General features: G+C 41.5%; 1 protein-coding gene across 1 annotated transcript in view; it reads left to right on the top strand.

Annotated features, from left to right (window-relative positions):
• Window positions 1–18721, top strand: part of TMTC2 (transmembrane O-mannosyltransferase targeting cadherins 2) — a 434311-nt gene that overhangs the window by 160011 nt on the left and 255579 nt on the right. Inside the window, exon 2 of the mRNA XM_040234484.1 lies at window positions 12996–13566. Coding sequence (XP_040090418.1) covers window positions 12996–13566 — 571 coding nt within the window. The remainder of the gene's footprint in view (window positions 1–12995; window positions 13567–18721) is intronic.

Here is an 18721-nt window from a genome sequence, read left to right as displayed (position 1 = left end):
TCGCAGCATGCCAGGCCTCCCTGTCCATCACCATCTCCCGGAGTTCACTCAGACTCATGTCCATCGAGTCCGTGATGCCATCCAGCCATCTCATCCTCGGTCGTCCCTTTCTCCTCCTGCCCCCAGTCTCTCCCAGCATCAGAGTTTTTTCCAATGAGTCAACTCTTCGCATGAGGTGGCCTAAGTACTGGAGTTTCACCTTTAGCATCATTCCTTCCAAAGAAATCCCAGGGTTGATCTCCTTCAGAATGCACTGGTTGGATCTCCTTGCAGTCCAAGGGACTCTCAAGAGTCTTCTCCAACACCACAGTTCAAAAGCATCAATTCTTCAGTACTCAGCCTTCTTCACAGTCCAACTCTCACATCCATACATGACCACAGGAATAACCATAGCCTTGACTAGACGGACCTTAGTCGGCAAAGTAATGTCTCTGCTTTTGAGTATGCTATCTAGGTTGGTCATAACTTTTCTTCCAAGGAGTAAGCGTCTTTTAATTTCATGGCTGCAGTCACCATCTGCAGTGATTTTGGAGCCCAGAAAAATAAAGTCTGCCACTGTTTCCACTGTTTCCCATCTATTTCCCATGAAGTGATGGGACTAGATGCCATGATCTTAGTTTTCTGAATGTTGAGCTTTAAGCCAAATTTTTCACTCTCCTCTTTCACTTTCATCAAGAGGCTTTTTAGCTCCTCTTCACTTTCTGCCATAAGGGTGGTGTCATCTGCATATCTGAGGTGATTGATATTTCTCCCGGCAATCTTGATTCCAGCTTGTGTTTCTTCCAGCCCAGCATTTCTCATGATGTACTCTGCATAGAAGTTAAATAAGCAGCATGACAATATACAGCCTTGACGTACTCCTTTTCCTATTTAGAACCAGTCTGTTGTTCCATGTCCAGTTCTAACTGTTGCTTCCTACATACAGATTTCTCAAGAGGCAGGTTAGGTGGTCTGGTATTCCCATCTCTTTCAGAATTTTCCACAGTTTATTGTGATCCACACAGTCAAAGGCTTTGGCATAGTCAATAAAGCAGAAATAGATGTTTTTCTGGAGCTCTCTTGCTTTTCCCATGATCCAGCAGATGTTGGCAATTTGATCTCTGATCCCTCTGCCTTTTCTAAAACCAGCTTGAACATCAGGGAGTTCACGGTTCACGTATTGCTGAAGCCTGGCTTGGAGAATTTTGAGCATGACTTTACTAGCATGTGAGATGAGTGCAGTTGTGCAGTAGTTTGAGCATTCTTTGGCATTGCCTTTCTTTGGGATTGGAATGAAAACTGACCTTTTCCAGTCCTGTGGCCACTGCTGTGTTTTCCTAATTTGCTGGCATATTGAGTGCAGCACTTTCACAGTATCATCTTTCAGGATTTGAAATAGCTCCACTGGAATTCCGTCACCTCCACCAGCTTTGTTCTCAGTGATGCTTTCTAAGGCCCGCTTGACTTCACATTCCCAGATGTCTGGCTCTAGATTAGTGATCACATCATCATGATTATCTGGGTCATGAAGATCTTTTTTGTACAGTTCTTCTATGTATTCTTGCCACCTCTTCTTGATATCTTCTGCTTATGTTAGGTCCATACCATTTCTGTCCTTTATCGAGCCCATCTTTGCATGAAATATTCCCTTGGTATCTCTAATTTTCTTGAAGAGATCTCTAGTCTTTCCCATTCTGTTGTTTTCCTCGATTTCTTTGCATTGATTGCTGAAGAAGGCTTTCTTATCTCTTCTTGCTATTCTTTGGAACTCTGCATTCAGATGCTTATATCTTTCCTTTTCTCCTTTGCTTTTCGCTTCTCTTTTTTTTCACAGCTATTTGTAAGGCCTCCCCAGACAGCCATTTTTTTTTTTTTTTTTAATGGTAGAGGACTATTTTAATCAGTGAATTTTAAATGCTTGGAATATGGTTTTCATGATAATCCTATGCTATTAGATTTTGCTTTAATCTTGCAAAATGCTTTTCATGTTAATACTTGAATAAACATTTTTAGGTAACAAGTTTTAATTTTATAATTTAAAAAAAAGTTATTTTACTTATGTTTTATTGGCTGCACCACATGGCATGCCATCATATGCAGGTTGTTAGTTCCCCATGTCCCACTGCAGTGGAAGTGCAGAGTGCTAGCCTCTGGGCTGCCAGAGAGGTCCCAGAAGTTTTCATTTTAAATCAGCAGCTTTCTTTTGCATGGGTTATTGAGTTTTTTCTTGACCATTTCCTGTAGAAACTCTGAACATGGCAGCATTGATTTATTTGTGGAACTAAAGACACTTTCTTAGTCAAGGTTCATCCTTTTCATTTTCTCCCACCAAGACAAGAGAGTGTCTGGGAAAACTCTAGTCTTGGGAAGCTTTAGAGAGTGAATCTGAATCTGCAACAGCTCTGGGGCTCATTTAGCTGCTTCTGGGACCATGTTTAATCAGATCCTTACTTTCTTTGTTTTGGGGGTCGGGGACTGGAGAGCGTTGCTGTTTAGATATAGCTCATAAAACTCCTTTATTGCTTATAGGAAAAACTCCTAAAGGGATGGAAGAGGGGACCACTAAGAATATTCTTTAGTTACAAGGCTGAGCATTCTCAGACTTAACCTTCTTGCAAAGCTAGCAGTTACTTGGGGACCGTGTCCCTTACATGTTTGACAACGGGCACTTTTTTACTCCTGCGGCCTCTTTTCATCGAACATCAAGACAGCGCGATTTTTTTTTTTAAAAAAAAGGCTAGTTTCTTAGGAGTTTCTTCAATCTCTGCCATTGAAGGGTTTACAATCTAGTAGGAGGAGATGAAGATGGAAACAAGTTTAGGAATGTGTTATGTGTGTTAATGATAAATTCATCTAAAGCATCAATTCAGTTCAGATCAGTTCAGTCGCTCAGTAGTGTCTGACTCTTTGCGACCCCATGAATCGCAGCATGCCAGGCCTCCCTGTCCATCACCAACTCCCAGAGTTTACTCAGACTCATGTCCATGGAGTCGGTGATGCCATCCAGCCATCTCATCCTCTGTCATCCCCTTTTCCTCCTGCCCCCAATCCCTCCCAGCATCAGTCTTTTCCAATGAGTCAGCTCTTCGCATGAGGTGGCCAAAGTACTGGAGTTTCAGCTTAAGCATCAGTCCTTCCAATGAACACCCAGGCCTGATCTCCTTTAGAATGGACTGGTTGGATCTCCTTGCAGTCCAAGGGACTTTCAAGAGTCTTCTCCAACACCACAGCTCAAAAGCATCAATTCTTCGGCGCTCAGCTTTTTTCACAGTCCAACTTTTACATCCACACATGACCAATGGAAAAACCATCGCCTTGACTAGATGGACCTTTGTTGGCAAATTAATGTCTCTGATTTTGAATATGCTATCTAGGTTGGTCATAACTTTCCTTCGAAGGAGTAAGCATCTTTTAATTTCATGGCTGCAGTCACCATCTGCAGTGATTTTGGAGCCCCCCAAAATAAAGTCTGACACTGTTTCAACTGTTTCCCCATCTATTTCCCATGGAGTGATGGGACCAGATGCCATGATCTTCGTTTTCTGAATGTGGAGCTTTAAGCCAGCTTTTTCACTCTCCTCTTTTACTTTCATCAAGAGGCTTTTTAGTTCCTCTTCACTTTCTGCCATAGGATGGTATCATTTGCATATCTGAGGTTATTGAGATTTCTCCTGGAAATCATGATTCCAGCTTGTGCTTCTTACAGCCCTGCATTTCTCATGATATAGTCTGCATATAAGTTAAATAAGTAGGGTGACAATATACAGCCTTGACGTACTCCTTTTCCTATTTGGAACCAGTTTGTTGTTCCATGTCCAGTTCTAACTGTTGCTTCCTGACCTGCATATAGGTTTCTCAAGAGGCAGGTCAGGTGGTCTGGTATTCCCATCTCAGAATTTTCCACAGTTTATTGTGATCCACACAGTCAAAGGCTTTGGCATAGTCAATAAAGCAGAAATAGATGTTTTTCTGGAGCTCTCTTGCTTTTCCCATGATCCAGCGGATGGTGGCAATTTGATCTCTGGTTCCTCTGCTTTTTCTAAAACCAGCTTGAACATCAGGAAGTTCACGGTTCCCATATTGCTGAAGCCTGGCTTGGAGAATTTTGAGCATTACTTTACTAGCACGTGAGCTGAGTGCAATTGTGTGGTAGTTTGAGCATTCTTTGGCATTGCCTTTCTTTGGGATTGGAATGAAAACTGACCTTTTCCAGTCCTGTGGCCACTGCTGCGTTTTCCTAATTTGCTGGCATATTGAGTGCAGCACTTTCACAGTATCATCTTTCAGGATTTGAAATAGCTCCACTGGAATTCCATCACCTCCACCAGCTTTGTTCTTAGTGATGCTTTCTAAGGCCGACTTGACTTCACATTCCAGGATGTCTGGCTCTAGGTGAGTGATCCCACCATTGTGATTATCTGGGTCATGAAGATCTTTTTGGTACAGTTCTTCTATGTATTCTTGCCACCTCTTCTTAATATCTTCTGCTTCTTTTAGGTCCATACCATTTGTGCCCTATTGCCTTCCATTCTGCACGACTTGAGAGAAAACTAGTATGTCCCAGAACCAGAACAGGTCTCTGCACCATAATTTACTTGCTCTAACTGTAGACCTTCCTCCAGGAATCTGAAATGCATTTCTTCTCCCCAGACTAAGACCAACCCTCAGATGTTACAGTGTATCTTTCACTTTTCCTACCCTGGTAGCTAAGTATTTTGCTATTAACTAGAGCTTTCTAAATATAATGGCTTATCCCTAAAGAAGGACTCTAATGAAAGGATTATAGGTTAAGTGGCAAGTGTATGGCAAAGACTTGTGGGTAAGCCAATTACCCTGATGGTTTTTCTCAGTTAATTATTACTGAGTGAATGAACTGCTTTTAGACGAAAGTGATAGTTCTCTCTATACTTAAAAACAATGTAGATTTTTTTCTAAAAGATGAATGCAGTTCATCAATACCAATCATTTCTAGTTAGAATTCAGTTCAACAATACATATTGAATGCCTCCTATGTACAGGGCTCCAAAAGATAAATAAGAAGCTGTTCTGTTTCTTAGGTTTTAACAATGCATTGGGGAAGTAATGCAAGTTCTAACGAGACAATAGCTGAGTTGGACCTGACGACCATCGGGGAGCTTGATGTCTAGCAACATTGCTCTCCATCTCATGATGGAAAGTAGTAACACAGAGTAAATGCCAGTGCTCCCTGCCGCTCTATTCTTCAAACTTTACTCCAGCCCAACCAACCTATTGCTTTTTTTTTTTTTTTTTCTTCAGAACCCAGGCTCACCACCTTCTCTCCTGCCTCATGGTCTTTGAAAATATTGCCCATTAGTCTGGTAGTCTCCCAATTCCACTTCTTTTAATTCCTTCCATGTATTAGACATGCTTTTCCCCCAGCAATCTCTTGATCTGCTAAGACTTTCAGGAGTCTCTTCTGTTCTCCCACAGCAATCATGGTTTCGTGCTAGAGTAGTATTTATTGTGCTGCAGTGAGATTGCTTGTACACGTCTTTGCCTCTTCTCCTAGACTGTTTATTAAAGTCAGTGCATCTATTTTGCTCACCATTCTATCTGCAGTGCCCTTTATAGTGTTTGCTGCTGCTGCTAAGTTGCTTCAGTCGTGACCGACTCTGTGTAACCCCATAGACGGCAGCCCATCAGGCTCCTCCGTCCCTGGGATTCTCCAGGCAAGAACACTGGAGTGGGTTGCCATTTCCTTCTCCAATGCATGAAAGTGAAAAGTGAAAGGGAAGTCAGTCAGTTGTGTCCGACTCTCAGCGACCCCATGGACTGCAGCCCACCAGGCTCCTCCATCCATGGGATTTTCCAGGCGAGAGTACTGGAGCGGGGTGCCATTGCCTTAGCTCATCATGAAATGAATGAAGAAATGAGTGGGTGAATAATTTTCTTCAGACAGAATCAATCCGTTTTGTTGAGCTGTAATTTTCAATAGGGTAGAGGAAGGGGACTGTTAAAATCACCTGTGTCCTGATTTCATCATGTGTTTCTTTCTACTCTTCTGAGATGTCTTTCACATATCATTCCATTTAAGATCCCTGATGACGGTAGTAAGAAGTCAGTGTTATTAATGGGAATGTGGCAGTGTGCAATGTCAAATCTAGTAGATTTGCAACAATAACTAGTAAATACTTTGGGGGAGACTGTGGCATCACAAACGAGCATTGGTGATTGAAGCACATTTGGACGGATATAAACTGGTTGAATGGACTGCCCAGCTGGTTCCAGTGGAAGAGGATCTGCCTGCAAATGTAGGAGCCAAAGGAGACACAATCCCAGGGTCTGGAAGATTCCCTGGGGGAGGAAATGGCAAACCATGCCAGTACTCTTGCTGGGATAATCCCATGGACAGAAGAGCCAAGTGGGCCAGAGTTCATGGGGTGGCAAAGAGTCGGACACAACTGAGTCCTCACATACAGACAGACTCTGGTTGAAGAACAGCAGTTCAGGCAGAAAAGGGGAAAAAATTATCTGACCAAAGGCCTGAGAGCTGGGGAATTCAAGTTGACATCAGGATGCATGTGGAAAAGTAATGGGAGATTGGCCTAGAAATCATAATGGGATTGGCTGTGAACTCTGTGCTTAGAGGGGTGTTTATTATGGTAAGAAATAGGGCGTGATGAGGGAGTCTTGTGAAGCAGAGTGATGGTGTTAGGGTTATATTTCAGGAGTTAAATTTCAGGAAGTTTCTCTATCCACAGCATGCATAATAGATCAAAAGGGAAATGAAAGCAGACAGGGATGACTATTTAGTTCAGTTTAACAAATATTTGTTATGTGCCTAATATATATTTCGCATTGGAGAAAATATTTTCTTTCCATAAGGGGACTTAGAGCCTAATGAAGGAAACAAAATAATCAACGGTCACTTTTAGTAAATCTCCTAAGCAGTAGAAGTCAGAAATGAAGGAAACCTGAATGAGAGGAAGAGAAAGAGAAGTTAGAGGAGATTGAAGGGAAATCTGCCTGTTGAATTTTTCTCTGAGGTCTTGACCAGTGTCAAATTATCCTTAACCAAATTGAAAGTAGATGTGGGAGCAAAGAGAGAAGACAGGTTCCAGCTGCACTAGGAATTAACTGCCTCTTTGTCTCCTTGATCTGGGTTCCCTTTTGTTTGTGCTGGCCTCCTCCTTAGGCTCTGTCTTCAGGGCCTTTAGCACCCCTAGGGCTGATCTCATTCCCCTAAGATGTCCTTTCCCACTAGATTATTGGTGCTGCTTTGACTGCTATTGACCTGGCTGGCTGCTAAGTCAGGTCTTGTGGCTGGGAATGAGGATGAGGGATATAGTACACTGACTTGCCAAATCATAAGATAGCTTTCCTCAGGAGCTGAGGACAACAGCTTCACTCTGTTCACGTGAATGGAGAGTGGATTTGGCCTGCTCTCAAAAGGAAAATCAGGACTCTGTTAACTAGAAGAAGATGTTTGGAAAAACTGGTCCATGACACCAGGCAAAGTAGATTTCAAACATTTTAACATTGCCCCATTTGAACTTCAGCACAACAATTTGTGAGAAGTTTATCCACCAACTTGGTAAAGAAGCTGTGCTCTAGAGAATAACTGTCCACTTGGTATTAGTGGAAGAAGCACAATTTCATCTTTCAGGTACAGCTATCACCTGGGCCAGCAGACGTGTAGACTCATGAGCACCACCCAGGCTGAAGCTGTCAATGAGAAAGTGTTCCCTGGTTGCAGGCATTGGAGATGATGACCACCAAGGTGAAAAGTATAGAGTGAGCAAAGGTCAGGAGACAGAACTGGAAAGAAATGTCCGCAATTGTGAGAAAAGTCTGAAGGAGATGGTAGCCAAGGAGGGTTGGAAAGAGGAAGTCAAAGAAGATAGAAGTTTGCTTGTATGCAATTACGTTACTGTTTTATTATCAAGTCTATTAAAAGACTATTATGTGGGGAAAAAAAAAGAGAAGAATAGGAAAAGACTAAAGGTAAACTGTTGTAAATGTTTATTATTTTGTTCTGAGAGTGTCATTAAATCTTAAAGGATTTTTAAATGAAACAGTCATGACCACAATGCATAGATGTTGACAGCTGTAAACATGAAGAAAGAGCACTGTGTTTTCATAGATGGCTGGAGCAATAATTGTTTTGTATTAATGGTGATCAGTTCAGTTCAGTTCAGTCGCTGAGTCGTGTCCGACTCTTTGTGACCCCATGAATCGCAGCACGCCAGGCCTCCCTGTCCATCACCATCTCCCGGAGTTCACTCAAACTCACGTCCATCGAGTCCGTGATGCCATCCAGCCATCTCATCCTCTGTCGTCCCCTTCTCCTCCTGCCCCCAATCCCTCCCAGCATCACAGTCTTTGCCAATGAGTCAACTCTTCGCATGAGGTGGCCAAAGTACTGGAGTTTCAGCTTTAGCATCATTCCTTCCAAGGAACACCCAGGGCTGATCTCTTTCAGAATGGACTGGTTGGATCTCCTTGCAGTCCAAGGGACTCTCAAGAGTCTTCTCCAACACCACAGTTCAAAAGCATCAATTCTTTGATGCTCAGCTTTCTTCACAGTCCAACTCTCACATCCAAACATGACCACTGGAAAAACCATAGTTAATGGTGAGAATAATACTAATAATGACAGCAGGTAGTGTGTTACATATATTACATGTAACACTGTGCGTTTGCTTACTAACTCATTAACTCCTCAAAATGGTCCTATAAAGCAAGTACAGTTGTTATCCTTATTTTGCAGATAAGAAAACTGAGGTACAGAGTGGTGCAGTAATTAATTGGTCCAGTTGGTTCCAGAATCACCTTTTGTAACTGTTGCATCTCACTGCCTTTCCTGGAGATAGACAGGTGTGCTTGGGTAGCACAGAAGCAGGGCAGATTAACAAAGGATATATGCTCTTTCTTTTTTATCCTGCAGAACAAATTTCAATCCATCACCTAAAAAAAATTAAATTTTTTTTTTTTGCTTTTTTTAAGTTTGGCTTTTACTAGTTTTTAGTAGAACAGTTGAAAGCACTTGGGGGAGAGTGTGCCGTTTGATGTTTGCAAAATGTAAGCCTCATTCCTGCTCTGAAGGACTAATGGTCATCATTTATGTGGGTGCTTATGACTGAAAAGGTCAATGGACAGAAAAAAAATAGCAGAGAAACACACACAAGGACAGTTGGGGTGGTGGTGTCACATCTTTCATCAGTTTTATAACAGTGTTGGCCTTTGTGAACATTTTTTAAAGGAAAAGTCATAAGGCAGCAAAAAACAAAGAGCCACAAATGAACAAAACTGAAAATAGGTTAAAACCCCCTTGAAGACTTGAGAGAATAGATCTTTTTGTTTCGAAAGACAGTCTCCTAGTCCTGTGTTCTCTGGAGAATTCTGCCTACCTTTGTTTCTTTTCCACATCTGCTACTTCAACATTCTTCATCTTTCCTGGAGTGAAAATTTCCTAATTCCTTAGTGTCTTTCTGAATTATCAATACCCACTCACAGAAGTAACTTCAGATTATAATAGCATGAAATTTTGTTTTGACTTAAGCCTTTCTATTAGTTGAGAAATAGCAGAAGAGGTTTCCCTCTTTCAGTTTTGGACTCAGGTAAGAAAATTCAAACAGATGAGAACCTATTTTGTTTAGTGTTGAATGACTACCTTTGCTTCTCATTTTGCTGGCAGATTGTTTAGATTCTATTAAATCCCTTTTGGTCCATTTCTTCCTTAATATGATGAAAGGGATGTATATTTCATCCCTTATCACTGACTTGCATGTGTGTGATGACTTTTATTCTAAAGCCCAGTATAATTTAGTCTTATTTCATGTTCTTATGCCATAACATTCATTGAGTAAATAAAAACCTACCTAATAAGATAACATGCATCAGATAATTTTATCAGACTTATGTCTCCACTAGTGGAGTATATTTTGAACACGGGTGAAATGTTCCTTTGCTCTTACATTTTTGTTTTATTGATGCTGTTTGCCCTTTAAATTTTTTTCCTACAGTGCAGAAAATTTAGGGCTGTACCTCAGTTTTTTTCTCACTGTGAAATTATGAGATTTGTTAGTTTTGTCTTTTGTTTGGAAATTCTTGTTTCATTGGAGTTAGACTTATATCTTGTTGGCTGCTGCGGATTACTAGATTTATGGCTATGGACATAAGAAATCCTGGCGACTTTGAACCAATTTTTTTTTAAGTTTTTTTTTTTTTCTTTCACTTGAAACGGAAAGCTGGTTGTGGAGCTGAACTAACAGCATGTAGAAAACCTGGTTTAGGGAACGTGGCTCCATCCTATATGGGTCTGCCACTGAAAGGGTGAAGTATTTTCCTAAACAAAACGTGCTTCTCAGCTTTCCTTGCTAAATCAGTCAAATCTTATCCCACGGTGTTCTGCTGTTGAGCTTTCTGCTGCCCCAAATTTGAATATGTGTTTCTGCATTGATATTAGAGAAATTCACATCAGTATTTAGGTTAATGTTTAGTGGAGGCCAGTTGGCTTTTTATTCTCAATGGCTTGAAATCAGCTTTCTCTGACAACACTGTTTGGCAGTTTTTCATATTTCTTTAAAATTTTAATTATAACCCATCAAGTCTTAAGCAATTACTTCTGGGGTAGACTCTTGATGAATGTCATAACAAGGTGTTTTAATTTAATGGATCCAGAATAACATCTGTTTCTAATATTTTAAAAGCCAATTTATATGGAAATTCATTTATACACAGTCAGTACACAAAGCCTTGTAAAAATCAAATCAGATTGGAAAATCAAACCACCGTGATATAGTAGGTCTTCTGTTAACAAAGGATTTCACTGATGAGTAGATTCAGCTGCCACTTGCTAATACCCTAAATAAAGAAGAAAGAAAGTGAAGTCGCTCAATCATGTGCTATGGACTGTAGCCTACCAGGCTCCTCTGTCCATGGAATTTTCCAGGCAAGAGTACTGGAGAGGGTTGCCATTTCCTTCTCCAGGGGATCTTCCTGACCCAGGGATTGAACCTGGGTCTCCCTCATTGCATTCAGATCCTTTACCATCTGAGCCACAAGGGAAGTACAACACCCTAAATATTGCACCTTAAACAAGACAGCAATTTATTTCTCATACTCATGTAGTTTGCCCAGAGCTGGTATGGTCTGCTATGACAGGACCTCCGCTTCCTTCAGTCTTATGCTCTGTTGGGCGTGATCTCTATTCCTAAGGACATCTTATGGGTCATGATGGCTGCTGGAACTCCAGCTATTATTACATCTGTGCTCCAGGAGAAAGGAGGTAGAGGGGTCGAGGACGGAAGAATACTAAGCTTTTTCTTTTTAAGGATACTTTTTCCCAGAAGTAGTTTTCTGTCTGTGTTCCACTGGCCAAATATTAGTCAGTGGCAAATATTAGTCATGTGACCATATTTAGCAGCCAAGGAAGATAGAAAATGATCTTTTTTTTTTTTTCTCCAGAAGACCTGGCTAAAAACTAAAGATGTTATAAGTGTGGGAAAAGGGGAGGATAGACATTGGAGAACTGTCTGTCACATTGAGTACTTCTTAAAACATGATTTTAACAGAACTTCTGCCTTTTATTGACTATCTAGAAAAGTCAGCTAGTTCTCATAAATAGATAATATATATAGAAGGACTAGAATAGTGTTTGGCAGAGTAGATAAAACAGGCATAGATGTACATCAATGGTAACTGGTTCATTCTACTCCCCAGGTGCACCTGATTTCAGAAGTTGTTGGTCAGGCTGAATTTAATAAGGGACTTTCTGTGGATTAGAATACAGTCTTTGTAGAATAGTAATCGGAGAAGGCAATGGCACCCCACTCCAGTACTCTTGCCTGGAAAATCCCATGGACAGAGGAATCTGGCAGGCTACAGTCCATAGGGTCGCTAAGAGTTGGACACGACTGAGTGACTTCCCTTTCACTTTTCACTTTCATGCATTGAAGAAGGAAATGGCAACCCACTCCAGTATTCTTGCCTGGAGAATCCCAGGGAGGGGGGAGCTTGGTGGGCTGCCATCTATGGGGTCGCACAGAGTTGGACACGACTGAAGCAACTTAGCAGCAGCAGCAGCAGCAGCAGCAGAATAGTAATAGCAACAGCTAACAGGGACAAGATGTTCCTTGCACTAGGTTTCCAGAACATGCATGAATCTGCAAAGCAGTGTCCTTTGCTTTTCTGTGTAGAAGATAAATGAACAATTACAAGAGTTAGAAATGTGGAATCTTGGGCTCCTCCTTGACCTACTGAATTAGAACCTTTGCCTGCCTGTTAACAAGATCCCCAGGTTATCCTCATGTATGGGAATCATTTCCCTGGGCAGAGATTCTATCTAAAATTTATTTCTACTAACAGAGCTAGTCCTTCCTCTAAGTCTGTCCTCTACATCAGTATTACCTGAGACTTTGCTTCTTAAAAAATGCCTATTCTTAGGCCTTATATTAGCCTGGTGCCTGAGATCTGCATTTTTAGCCATCATGCCACAGAAGGGCAGTTGTTTGACAACTTCTTTATTAAGCTTTTACTAAAGACTCTGATGCTGGGAGGGATTGGGGGCAGGAGGAGAAGGGGACGACAGAGGATGAGATGGCTGGATGGCATCACCGACTCGATGGAGGTGAGTCTGAGTGAACTCCGGGAGTTGGTGATGGACAGGGAGGCCTGGCGGGCTGCGATTCATGGGGTCGCAAAGAGTCAGACACGACTGAGTGACTGAACTGAACTGAACTGAAGGGATGGAAACTGCATTCATTCTCCAAAGGCATTTGCATTCAAACGAAGAAAAACTTTTGCGGAGAGAAATACAACCCTAATTGTGGCACCTAGTAAGTGTGAAGGGGGAGGCTCTGAATTCACTCTCCCTGTGAAGCCGCTCTAAGGCTTTTTTGCATTATCACGTATACCTGGAAGCCCATCTAAAACCCTGTGAAGAGAAAGCTACGCGGGAAGGCGATGTTTCAGCAGTATATTTTAGCAATGTGTTTTCTTTTTTTTTTTTTTTTCCTGTGTTTTACATTTGATTTCTTTTCTTTGTTTTTTAGCCGTGCTATCAAGACGAACCAGGACCTTCTCCCAGAAACCCCCTGGACCCACATTTTCTACAATGACTTTTGGGGGACCCTGCTAACCCACAGCGGCAGCCACAAGTCCTACCGGCCCCTCTGCACTCTTTCTTTCCGCCTGAACCATGCCATCGGAGGGCTGAATCCCTGGAGCTACCATCTGGTCAACGTGCTGTTGCACGCGGCGGTCACTGGTCTCTTCACAAACTTCTCTAAGATCCTCCTTGGGGACGGGTACTGGACCTTCATGGCTGGCTTGATGTTCGCCTCTCATCCCATCCACACGGAGGCAGTGGCAGGAATCGTGGGCCGGGCTGATGTGGGGGCCAGTTTCTTCTTCCTCCTCTCCTTGCTCTGCTACATGAAACACTGTTCTACAAGAGGCTCCTCAGCCAGGACCTGGGGCTGGTTCCTGGGGACGGGAATGTGTGCCGGATGCAGCATGTTATGGAAGGAGCAAGGAGTCACGGTCCTGGCAGTTTCCGCCGTTTATGACGTCTTTGTCTTTCACAGACTGAAAATGAAACAGATCTTACCCACCATCTACAAAGTAAGTGATTGTTGGGCATGAGCACTGGGTTATTGAGTTCTCTCCCTGCTTGATCCCTTTCCCCCATTTAAAATAAATTATTCCTTTTCAGAGAGAATTTAAAGTAAGTTACTTTTTGATCTTCGGGAGGTGGAAATGTCCTCTCTGACCTTTCCCTACTAACCTGGGTGTCAGTCTCTGATTATTTTATTTCTCAGGTTTCTTAGTTTCATGATTTCCAAGAGGAAATCCCCAGGAGGGTAGAAGGACAGTTCTGCCTTGTAAAGAATATGCATCTTTATTTATCATTTACTCCTTTATTTCAGTCCAAGGCCTGTAATCCAATAAATTGCCTGTAATAGGTGTTTGAAAAAACAACACAGCTGATCAGTGAGCTGGATGCTCGACTCTGGAAAGAGGAAATCCTCTGCCATTTGTTAATATTACTTTTCCTAAGCCGACTTTGGAAAACAAACCTCTCTGCTGTGCTCTGGGAAGTCGCATTCTTAAATAATGAGTCATACTCACCTTCTCCTTGTTGTAGTGTATAAGAATAGAAGAGTCAAAACAGAAATTGGTTATTATAAGTTCTGCCCTGAGGCCAATTAAGACCTTTGCCTCAGGGCTTAATATGTGTTCTTCCGAATTCCCTCAGTGGTTTCAAATGCAGTGTTGTTTGAAGGTCACGGAAGCACTTTTGGATCCCAAGCACTTGAAGAAAACTGAGCAGTTTCCTGCTGGTGTGTTAAGGGAATGCCTTGAGTGGACCGTGCATCTTGAGGAACTGCCTGCTTCCCATCTCCACATCGTCCCTCCCTCACAATAAGCTCATCCTTGCCTTGCCTTTAAGTAAAAGACTGAACTTGGCCAGTGCCTGCAACCTCAGACATGATTCAGACCAACTCCTTTATCCTTTTGGATACTCTTCAGCAAGGAGTATAATGGTTTAGGATACTGACCCTGAGAAAATTGTCAAGTGTTGTAGTTTTTACTACTTTTTTCCTCTCAATTCTTAATTTTACTTAAAATCGAATTGGGAAGGAATTGAAGAACAAAATGGAGGGAAATAGAAACATTTATTTTGAAATGACTTTTTTTTTTAAAAAAAAACTTAGGAACAGTAATTACTGAGGTGCTTCTGCTCTGTGGGGAAACAATGTGTTTCCTTAGAACTCAAGTATCAAGTGCTTAATGAAGTTCTTTTGTGATTTCCATTAACTGCTGAAACTTGAGAACCCTCATTTGATTTGGTGCTTTGAAAACAACATAGGTTTGAAAGCCAAGTTCTTAATTTCAAATCAATTTTAAATATTCATTCAAAGAAATTTAGGGAGAACAATCTTTTTCTTTTTAAAACCACATCATCAACAATAGCAAGTTTTCTTGTACTGGAAATACAAATAGAATAAGTCATGGTCCTTGTCCTTTGCAGGGTGAGAGCTATTTGGGGATGCAGATTGGGTGTTTTAAGACCTTGATAGCCTGTGAAGCACTGTGTTTTTTTCTGCAGAATTTTCATCTTACCATGTCATAAATTAGGAAATTATTTTGATATGTCAGTTTAGGACTTGCTTTTAGGATTTTTGAAGTTCTCTTCTGAGAAATTTTTGGTTCTCTAAGCTTATTTTCCAGAGAAGGCAATGGCAACACACTCTAGTATTCTTGCCTGGAAAATCCCATGGATGGAGGTGCCTGGTGGGCTGCAGTCCATGGGGTCGCTAAGAGTTTGACACGACTGAGCGACTTCACTTTCCCTTTTCACTTTCATGCATTGGAGAAGGAAATGGCAACCCACTCCAGTGTTCTTGCCTGGAGAATCCCAGGGCCGGGGGAGCCTCCTGGGCTGCCATCTATGGGGTCGCACAGAGTCAGACACGACTGAAGCGACTTAGCTGCAGCAGCAGCAGCAGCAAGCTTATTTTCAAGGATAAAGTTGCTGATAGAGCCCCTTACTATAAACTTGTCTTATGTAATATTTGGGACATATTTATAATAGAAAATTATTTTTTGTTTATCTGAAAGTACAGTACAACTGGGCATCCTGTGTTTTATTTGGCAGCGTTACTCATAATGCTGCTTAAGAAAATGAGAACTGCCACTAGTGCAAGGAAAGAAAACTTTTCTTTCCATCTGAGTTCTTTGGTTGCACTAATAATTAAATTGCCATAGGACATACTAACAGAATTTGCCTGCAGTGCAGGAGACCTGGGTTCGATCCCTGGGTGGGGAAGATCCCCTAGAGAAGGAAATGGCAAACTACTCCAGTATACTTATATGGAAAATCCCATGGACAGAGGAGCCTGGTGGGCTGCAGTCCATGGGATCGAAAAGAGTCGGGCACAAAGATTCCCATCCTATGGGAAAGGACTTAATGCTTTGAATGTTCAGTGTCTTGAGAAGTTCTCAAATGGAAACTTACCCAGGCTGTCTGGTAACCACTGCTTGTGGGCAAGGAAGTTAGTCTTGGCAGCGATACCCTTCATCTGATAGTTGCTATCTCAGCTTAGCTTATTCTTTTTTCTTAGGTTTGGCCTTGTGGGCTTAATGAGGGCATTTGGATAATAGATTTTATAGATTTGTGAGAAACCTAGAGATGATCTATGCCTGGCCCCTTGTCTCCAGCGGAGGTGTAGAGAACCAGAGATGTGAAGGTCACCCAGAAAATGGAATCCCTAGAACTTGAAGACCTTTTTGTGACTGTCTAGTGATCTTACATTGTAAGGGTATGAAGATGAATAAAGAGATGACTCCACAGTAGAGAAGGAAATAATAAGTATTGAATCTTAACTTGTACTGAGTGAGTCACCTTAAACTAGTTCAATGACCTGTTTCTTCATGTCAGAATAGAGATCATGTTCTCCCCTGGAGAAGCTGGGAAGATTATGTGAAATTGTATGGTGTTTGTTGTGAACTGCTGCTGCTGCTGCTGCTAAGTCGCTTTAGTTGTGTCTGACTCTGTGCGACCCCATAGACGGCAGCCCACCAGGCTCCCCCGGCCCTGGGATTTTCCAGGCAAGAACACAGGAGTGGATTGCCATTTCCTTCTCCAGTGCATGAAAGTGAAAAGGGAAAGTGAAGGCGCTCAGTTGTGTCTGACTCTTAGCGACTCCATGGACTGCAGCCCACCAGGCTCCTCCATCCATGGGATTTTCCAGGCAGGGGTACTGGAGTGGGGTGCCATTGCCTTCTCCATTGTTGTGAACTGGTTACCCTGTATTTGGAAGGCACTTAATGCATATTAGTTGAAGGGAAAGAAGAAACATCAATGGAAATTATAATTCTTTATTTCAAGAAAGAGATGGCCAAACTTTTCCAGTGGTTTGAAAGCATATGAATTAGGAATCAACTGAAGCTGAAGCATGAATATTTAAGCAAAAACTTCCTTTTAGAATTTCATGACTATAGAGCTTGTAAACACTGTCATAGATTACATATGGAAGTTATAGAAAAATTTCATATTGTGTCTTTAAAATATATAGATTTCTATGCCTGGGGTGAGTTAGAAGAGACTCTGAAGGAAGTGGATTAAAAGACTTTTCAACCTTAAATGAATACATCTTGAATGTCTTACTAATTAACTCTACATCAGAATTATCATAGTTTGCCAGATGAAATAAACTTCCCTGCCTTATTAAAACAGAATTTATATGTAAACAGAAAAACCCAGTGCACAAATGTTTAGGTCTATTATGCAAACCAAAGAACTAGCCAAATGCTCAAAAATCTAAAAATGGTGGTCCTCCTCAAGTTGGAAATGATTAAAACTAGAGGAGCGGTCTCTCCATTTTTATAGTTTTGTCAGTAATGTTTTTCTCATAGCAATCACACTCAGCTTCTTGCTTCATGTTTCTTTAGAAATGTCAGATGTTTTGATTCCGTACTTCTTGTCAGATTCAGGTCCTAAAGTCAACGTTTACTAGGATCAGGAAGAAGGAACTGTAGGGACAGGAGTTACATCCGCTCCCTGGGACTTCTCTCTATCCCATCATTGCAATAAAGAAAGTACAGGGTTTTTCTAAGACTTCCATCTGGATTTTCTGTGACATCTCCTGTTATTTAATATTGATTACTTATGAACAAATATGCCCTGTTTGGGCCAGACAGCCTTCTCGGGATGACTGAATTTGGCCAGAATTCTTGGCTGCCATTTTTTGACTGCTCAGGTTCAAGCAAATGATGCCGGTGTCCATATGACATGTAAAATTTCCGTAGTTCTGCAGAGGAAATAAGGAAATAGTAAGAATATTGTAGATATTTTATTTAGTATTTAGTAACCATGCATGTATGGGATTCCCAGGTGGCTTAGTGATAAAGAATCCACCTGCAGTGCAGGAGACATGGGTTTGACCCCTGGGTGGGGAAGATCTTCTGGAGAGGAAATTGAAACCCACTCCAGTATTCTTGCCTAGGAAATCCCATGGACAGAGAAGTCTGGTGGGCTACAGTCCATGAGGTGGCAAGGAATCAGACATGACTAAACGCACACATGGGCACACGAACACACACAACCGTGTACAGTGTTTATATCTCCTGCGCACTGTTCTGAATATGCCAAAAATATTAGCACATTTAGCTTAGTTAGTAAACGCTTATCAAGAGAATAATATGGTTGATTATAACATGAAATAATACAGTTTTCAATACTTGGGGAAAAAATTGGAGGATTTGTAAGAGATTAAATATGTGGGCTTCCCCAGTGAATTACTGAATTCACACTTAAAGGCTGACTTTTGAAACGGATGTGCCTGCAGTGGCAAAGTGAAATCTTATACCTTCTCCTTTCTACAGTGAGGATTTCATTCCTGATTAGGGAGGTCTGGAAGGTAGGACTGGAAGAGATGCATGTCAGAAAAATGTTGAAAAATAAGTTTTCTTGACCTCTCAACAAATGACTATTTTAGCCTTTCTTAGATAGTTTTCACTTACTTAGCTTTATGTTGTCAAAAAGTAAGGGGGATGGGGAACCCTTGAAAGACACTTAAACTAGCCTTGCAAATAAATGCTAGACTTTTATCTGCCCACAAAATATTTTACAAGTCTCCCATGATCCCAGGAGGTACATGGGTAATAAAATCAGTAAAGGCAACATTTTTCTTACTTACCCAACATCAGTCATTGCTTGCCTAGTGGCCATTTTCTGTGCTTATTTAACATCTGTTAACTGTTTTAATGTGGA

Source organism: Oryx dammah, unplaced genomic scaffold (genome assembly GCF_014754425.2).
Source record: "Oryx dammah isolate SB20612 unplaced genomic scaffold, SCBI_Odam_1.1 HiC_scaffold_29, whole genome shotgun sequence".
NCBI classification, from domain to species: domain Eukaryota; kingdom Metazoa; phylum Chordata; class Mammalia; order Artiodactyla; family Bovidae; genus Oryx; species Oryx dammah.
Note: the sequence above shows the minus strand (reverse complement) of the source record. Positions and strands in the feature narration are given on the sequence as shown.